Genomic DNA, 7,123 nt, shown 5'->3' with positions numbered 1-7,123 from the left:
GGGGTGCTTTTCTGCAAAGGGGACAGGACGACTGCACCGTATTGAGGAGAGGATGGATGGGGCCATGTATTGCGAGATTTTGGGCAACAACCTCCTTCCCTCAGTAAGAGAATTGAAGATGGGTTGTGACTGGGTCTTCCAGCATGACAATGACCCCAAACACACAGCCAGGGCAACTAAGGAGTGGCTCCGTAAGAAGCATTTCAAGGTCCTGGAGTGGGCTAGCCAGTCTCCAGACTTGAACCCAATAGAAAATTTATGGAGGGAGCTGAAACTCTGTGTTGCCCAGCGACAGCCCCAAAACCTGAAAGATCTGGAGAAGACCTGTATGGAGGAGTGGGCCAAAATCCCTTCTGCAGTGTGTGCAAACCTGGTCAAGAACTACAGGAAACGTCTGACCTCTGTAATTGTAAACAAAGGTTTCGGTACCAAATATTAAGTTCTATTTTTTCTATTGTATCAAATACTTATTTCATGCAATAAAATGGAAATAAATTATTTAAAAATCTAACAATGTGATTTTCTGATTTTTTTTGTAGATTCTGTCTCTCACAGTTGAGGTGTACCTACGATGAAAACTATAGATTTGTCCATTCTTTGTATGTGGGAAAACTTGAAAAATCGGCGATGTATCAAATACTTATTTGTTCCACTGTATTTAATGGAAAAATGGATCTACTGGTTTAACGTGGGTTTAACAATACTGAAATGTGAGGGTTAAAATGCTTTACAAATGACATTTCAACTTTGTGGTTGCTTCCAAATAACTTGTAGTATGTGAAGAATTGGTTCCATGAGAGAGTGATGGCAAGGATTTTGTTGAACATGATGGAAATACTCAGTTGGGAGGATGTTTTGTCTCATCTGGACTCGTGTAATTCAATCACTCACTGACCATTGCGTGCCATTGTCTGTGGTTCAAACTGGCATGATAAAGAAAGGTCCTGAACCTCCTCAAATGCAACACCATCTGAAACACACTCAGGGTGCTGTCAAAAAGTGCAGGAATCATTTCAATTCCAAACTTTGCAAACTATTTTATGCCAGACAGAGTGCAAGCTTGTAATTAAGGCAAATGGTGGAAACACCAAATCTGACTTTGAAAACAGTACCAACAAATTTCAACTGAAAACATATGTGATAACATTTAAGAACTATTATTTGACCAATCATTGGTATTAGTTTAATAAATGATGAAATGTTTTTGGCAGTAGACTTTTGACCCCACTGTATGTGCAAACACACAAACAAGTGCAAACACACGCCACGCTCACACACACAGAAAATTGTAACATAAAAAAAAAAAGAAAAAAAAGGGAGGGGCGGTAGGGGAGTTGGCAGCGAGCAGTTATCATCCAGATCATCACGAGTCTTCATTGCCGGAGTCGTCCTGGTTGTCGTAATGTCTGGTGGACGTTCCACCATCCTCGACGGCGCAGATCCCCCCAGCTTCACCTATGGACTCCATCTCACTCTCGTCTTCCTCCTCATCGTCCTCCTCCATGTCGTCATCATAGAGGTCATCATAGAGAAGGTCTGAACTGCTGTCCTGGGACGGAACTCTGGTCTGAATGCAGTACTCTGCCAGTGTGGTCGGCACCTTGACGCCATCACGCTCAGCCTCTGCTGCTGTTGACATCACCTGCTTCCTGCGGGCCAGAAGGAATAAAATCAAAGTTGGTGTTTAAGGTTATTTTGAAGTGGACTGAGTCAATGAGAGCAATATAGTCCTTTGGTGTTTGAGAATATCTCTAAGCACATTAGTCTGGATAAAATACTCAATACTGTTTGTTACCTGATAATCTCTGCATACTCTTTATCCTTTCCTTTACTGTCCCTCCATTTGCGAAACATGACAGAGGCATCCACATTGGCTGGAGAGAATGTGTTGGGCTCATTGAGCAAAGAGATCACACTGAGCAGGATAGTCCTAATGAGAAAAAAAAAAAAGACTTAAGGCCACAGGCAGACAAGATATGAGGACACTCCACAGTAACAGATCCTGTTGGAAGACCTACACAGGCTTTTTAAAATTAATAAGCTTCATTTCTTTCCCCTTTTGGCTCAGTTACATGCTACACTCATTCCACACAGGTTCACAAATACAGATTCAGCACTTTATCTCTGCTCCTGAAGAAAATTGATTTTGCGGACATGCTAAATCTAAAAGAAATTTTGAAAGCTCCCTGCAGTAGCATCTTGTTCTTTTGATTTATCACAGAAAAAGAATGCTAACAGTGAACTGTTAATTTACTCCACTCTTCATTTGTTTTTTGAAAATTGTACTGACAATAACAAAGACAAGCTAGATGGCATGCCTACAGTATAGAACTAAAGTGCATACAGAAGCAGAAACTTTGTGGCAGAGATTACCTGACGTTCTGGGTGGGGTTCCACCTTTCAGAGGGCAACTCTCCACTCTGAGGATCATCAACAGGAGGGTGCAGGATGGAAATGCACACATCTCCGTTCTGGAAAAAGAGCAAAGTCCACTGTATGACAACATCTGTCACAAAGACATGAAAGTATTTTAATATTGCCCCGAAATGACAAATAGCCTTTAGTCGCTATATAACTGCTACATTAACTATGAAAACAATTCATGACAAATACAAAAATGCCACAAAAATGGCTATATAGATAAAGTTTATTGGTATTATTATTATTACTTCATAAATGTTGGGATGCCACATCTTGGTGAGGAAGCGGAAGGTCGGTGGTGAGTATGGGTAGTCAACTGGAAACTTGATGTGAGCCTTGGAGAACAAACAGATGGGTAAAACATTTTAATGACAGCCATGCTTGACTTCTGTTATGCTAAACTTAAGGTCCTTTGAGCCTATGGGTTTTAGCTTTAGGATGGAGAAACCCTGTGTAGATGGCAGTTATTGTTTTGGAGGCTGATACAGCACCCAGATATTTATAATGTGAAACAATATTATCAAGCTAAAACTACAAGGATCCCTCAGCATACATTGTCACTGAATTTTTTATTGTATTGTGATTGAACAAAATCATACACACCATATCGTGCATCGAATCGTATCGAGACAAAGCTTGCGTTGTCCCATCAATACTGTATATTATTCTACATCTCTGATGAGGCAAATCAAGTTCTTCCTTCATTCTTTACTCAAACACAAATGAAGTGGAACAGCGGCACTGTAGATGTTAACAAGCTGCTCTAAACTTCATTTTCAGATTCAGAAAGTAGAAAGGCTAAGAACAACTGACTGAAGCTAAACCCTGGTATGGATAGTTTGATATGTCCACACTGGATTCTGTTCTCTTTTTAAGTCAAACTGTAATGTTGCAATAATAGTAAGCCCTCCACTGACTAACTTTTCTAGCCTCACAAGTTGATTGATAACAAGCAGTAAACCACAAAGTGGTTTCCTGTGCCCTTTCATTTGGAGCAAGCCACAACAGACAACTGTATCATACATTCATACCTACACTCACACTGTGGATCAGCTGACAGTAATCGGTAATTCCTAACAAGGTTTAATAGACATTAGATGATGTAACAAAAGTGTTCCTGGTTCTGTTTTTTATTTCACCCCAGAGTATTTCACAATTATCTTAGTGAAGGGCTTGTAGACTTGGGTGTGGGTAACACCACCCGAGTGCTCACTGAACTGCTGCCACTCAGATAGGACTATCGTTACTCCACAACTTGTCACTACACCACTGCAGCCCTGGGCAATTAAAAACATTAATACCATGACACAATGGTATGAGCTCTGATTTTCAATATTTCTCAGTTACCATACTGTATAAACAAATACCGAAACAGCCTTTCCTGGTCCCAAATGCACGACTATGCATTGTATGTACTACAGGAGCCATGCAGTTCAGCAGCAGAAACAAAGTGTACACTAATCAACCTTTTCCATCAATAGTTCATTAAATGCACAGAAATTGCACCTGCACCAATTATAGCAGTGAGGGTGTCAATAATTCTGTCCAGTCCATTTCTGGAGTTCTGTGTGGAATGTATCAGATTTGGCTTTTTGTGTTGTTCCAATGCAAACAATAGAAACAAACATGACAATACCAAAGAATTTGTGATTGCAACAATTTTCTGGGAGAAGTGCTGAATTATCTGACAGAAATGCAGGGGTGCCGATATTTGTCCATGACTATACATGTAGCTGGTTAGAAGTAACTGGAATCTCTAAACTGTCTGTGAGTGTTACCCACAGAACTGACTGGAAACCTGTGCAGAGTGAGCTTCACTTCTAACTTATTCCCTGTCTATCTGTGCACAAAGCCAGATCTCTCTGTTGTGTTGGGGTCACTCCCATCATTTTCCTGTTGGTTTATTTTTGTGTGTGAAGGTTTTCCTTATCCAACCCCAGCATCTAAGGTGCAATATAATCTGAAACAAACTTGTGACTTGAGGAGTTAAAAATTAAACTGACTAGACTGGACTTGACACAAGGATGTCACTGTAAAGGCTAAGCATAATGTAAACAAGGGTAGCCTGCTACAAGAGCAGACTGACAACACCAGTTCTGTATCATATTCGCATTCCTGGATGACCTACAGTGTCACCTGAATTGCTCCAACTCATTGTACTCCATTTTATAGATGATTCACTGAACTGAATAAGTAACATGAAAGAAAGGAAGTGTTGTCATGTCCTTCTCGCTTTCTTTCGCTGTGCTGAGATGCCATTTATATCGTTCTCGTGGATAAAAATAGCCATCTGAACCATCACACAGTGAGGGGGAGAAGGCTGGACAAGTACAGTAAAATGAAGGGGCAGAGGAGAAAGACTGAACATGGAAAAAAAGAAATCCACAGCTGCAGGAAAGGACTTCAAGATTACATACATTTCAAACCAGTACCAGTAAAACAGAAAGGGCAGAAATATAAAGTACCACTATCAGTATAATAAGACTTGACTTAGTTTGACATTTTGGGTACCAACAGAGCCACTGTCAGTGAACTACCTGGTTGTTTTCCAAGTTGCAACAATCTCCTATACACTTAGTGGCCACTTTTTAATTTTTTACATCTATTAGATACACCTTTATGATTGTATGCAATCCTGTACAATGGCTCTGCCATAAATTCTACAATTATAAAGATAATAATGTTCAGCTTTTCATCTGACTCTTACAGAGGTGTTAATTCAAGCTTTAGCACTGAGGTGGTATTTTGCTGGACTCCATTATATTCGGAGTTGTTTGTCATATTCTGCCCCACTCATGTATGTAAATGGGAAGGACAAAAATGATAAAACAACTCAGTTCGACAACAATTTAAAACTGTTACATGAATTAAAAAAATGCAAGTATGACAGAACTGAATTAACACATTACCAAAAATATCACCATACATTCTAAACCCTTGTAAACATATAGTAATTTATGGCAGTGTTGTTGTATTGGATTGCATTAAATGTACAAGTGTGTCTAATTAAACTGCCACTGTGTTTATACTTAGGCAAAATCGTGCCCAGTGTATGGCTGTACCATATACTTCTATATAACCTGCTGCTGCTGCTGGATGAAAATTAGCTTTACAAATGTGCCTCATTGTCTAAACATGGTGTCCTGTTTAGCCTGCTGAATCCTTAACTTTGAATTAGAAAGTTCTGTCCCACCTTAAAGTAGCCTCCTTCATACAGGGTGTTTGGGGGCCCGAAGATGGCCACTTCCCAGTTGTAGAGGTCAGACTCCTCCACCAGAGTGATGCGGAAGCCCTCCACCGGCTGCTCCTGCAGAGACTTCAGCTCCATCATCAGGGCCTTCTGGGAGCTAGGGGTTGCCTGGTGGGCCATGTTAATCCCACTTCTGATACCAGTAACCATACACCAATGAGAGACAGGGGAAATTTGTAGATCAGACAAAAAAGTAACATAAGCTTAATGATGTGGTTAGGATTCTTCTTAAATGTTTTGTATTCTTTATTTCATGATCACAGTTGATGCTGCAGCAAACCATCAGTTAGCTTAGTTTGTACTGACATTAGTCTTCCTAGAAAACGCTAGGACAAAAGGAACAGTAAGCCCGAGTAATTAACACAGCTCTGCTGAGGAACTGAACGAGGCATACAGTATTCATACATATACAGGGTATGTGGCCTGCCAAGCTAGGTCAGTGGTTTAGTTCGCAGGCGCTTCATGAGAAAATAAACTAAGTTAATAAAAAGTGTTTACCTCTGTCTCCTTTTATTGTGATATGTATTCGTTTCGTTACAGCTGAAGACTGGAAGGTAAACTCATTAGTTGTCCATGCTAGCCTGGCTATGTCTTGACAAAGAGACAGTGGCAGTGGGCTTTCTGCTAAAGCCTATGGTTGGTCCTCGTGTTGTGTTTCCGAAATTCTTTGTGTGCCAGTGTTGACAGTTGACATGGAGCTAGTATCAGTGGAAGTCACGGTCTCCTGCGGATCATTCTTAGGTTGAAAAGAGGTAACTCGCTCTCCCTGACATCTCTCCGTACGGTTGGTTCGGTTCGGACAGACGCTCAGCTGATCCCTGCTTGTTTATGTTTGTTTATCTGCTCCCAGGCAGTCTCAACTTCTCCACACGTCAGCTAAACCCCTACCGTGCAACTTCGTTCAAATGGAGCAGCTTTTCTGCTCTCTACCGTCCCCTCCAACACAATGGCAGTATAAAAAGCTGATAACTTCGCACCTACGGTCGCGAAAAGGACATTAAGTGACAGGTTTACACTCGCGAATTGCAGTGGATGTAATCGATTTTTATTTTCCTCCCATCGATGCTTCCGGCTATCATTGCGCGTGTCTGCAGAACGTAACGCACGTAGGGGTCTGAACGTAACGTGCGCGTACTCAAAAGTAGAAGAGAAAAATTGACATGAAAGTGTAAACGTTATAAACGTCATATAACACAAATTTAGACATTTAATCCGACCCTAAAAACCACAATCCTAGTCCATATATTCGATTAATGTCACATTTTTGTTCATTCAAATATAATAGCTTATTAACTTTTATTTTTAATTTCCTGTCACTGAAGTTTCTTGTTTTAGTTTTTCTGAAGTTTGATAACAAACATTTACTGCTTGAATTCCTAAAGTTAGTTTGAGAAAGGCTATCACTTTGCTTGACCTTGTAAAAAAAAAAAAAAAAAGCTTTTGTCTTTCCCT

The 7,123-nt window shown here is 40.4% G+C and overlaps 1 protein-coding gene across 2 annotated transcripts; it reads right to left on the bottom strand.

Annotated features, from left to right (window-relative positions):
* Positions 1-1,172: 1,172 nt before the first annotated feature.
* ube2r2 (ubiquitin-conjugating enzyme E2R 2) lies at positions 1,173-6,795 on the bottom strand. 2 transcript variants are annotated; one of them, XM_020592533.1, is made up of 6 exons: positions 6,170-6,795; positions 5,615-5,811; positions 2,670-2,756; positions 2,374-2,471; positions 1,796-1,930; positions 1,173-1,649 (listed from the first exon to the last, which is right to left on the bottom strand). In XM_020592533.1, exons 2-6 carry the CDS (start codon positions 5,789-5,791, stop codon positions 1,364-1,366), a joined length of 783 nt encoding a protein of 260 aa, XP_020448189.1. In that variant the 5' UTR covers positions 5,792-5,811; positions 6,170-6,795; the 3' UTR covers positions 1,173-1,363. The 2 variants fall into 2 exon arrangements, with proteins under 2 accessions (XP_020448189.1, XP_020448187.1); XM_020592531.1 differs by having other exon boundaries at positions 5,615-5,804; positions 6,170-6,794.
* Positions 6,796-7,123: the final 328 nt, after the last annotated feature.

This window comes from Monopterus albus, unplaced genomic scaffold, assembly GCF_001952655.1.
Source record: "Monopterus albus unplaced genomic scaffold, M_albus_1.0 scaffold18.1, whole genome shotgun sequence".
Taxonomy (NCBI): Eukaryota; Metazoa; Chordata; class Actinopteri; order Synbranchiformes; family Synbranchidae; genus Monopterus; species Monopterus albus.
The sequence above is the reverse complement of the archived record's forward strand: the minus strand, read 5'-3'. Positions and strand labels throughout refer to the sequence as shown.

Excerpts from the sequence above, each read along its gene's own strand:
- ube2r2 (XM_020592533.1), bottom strand. The coding sequence starts at position 5,791 with ATGGCCCACCAGGCAACCCCTAGCTCCCAGAAGGCCCTGATGATGGAG. Across the intron at positions 2,757-5,614 it reads ATGAAGGAGGCTACTTTAAG|GCTCACATCAAGTTTCCAGT; the intron begins GTGGGACAGAAC and ends TTGTTCTCCAAG. Across the intron at positions 2,472-2,669 it reads GGCATCCCAACATTTATGAA|AACGGAGATGTGTGCATTTC; the intron begins GTAATAATAATA and ends CTCTTTTTCCAG.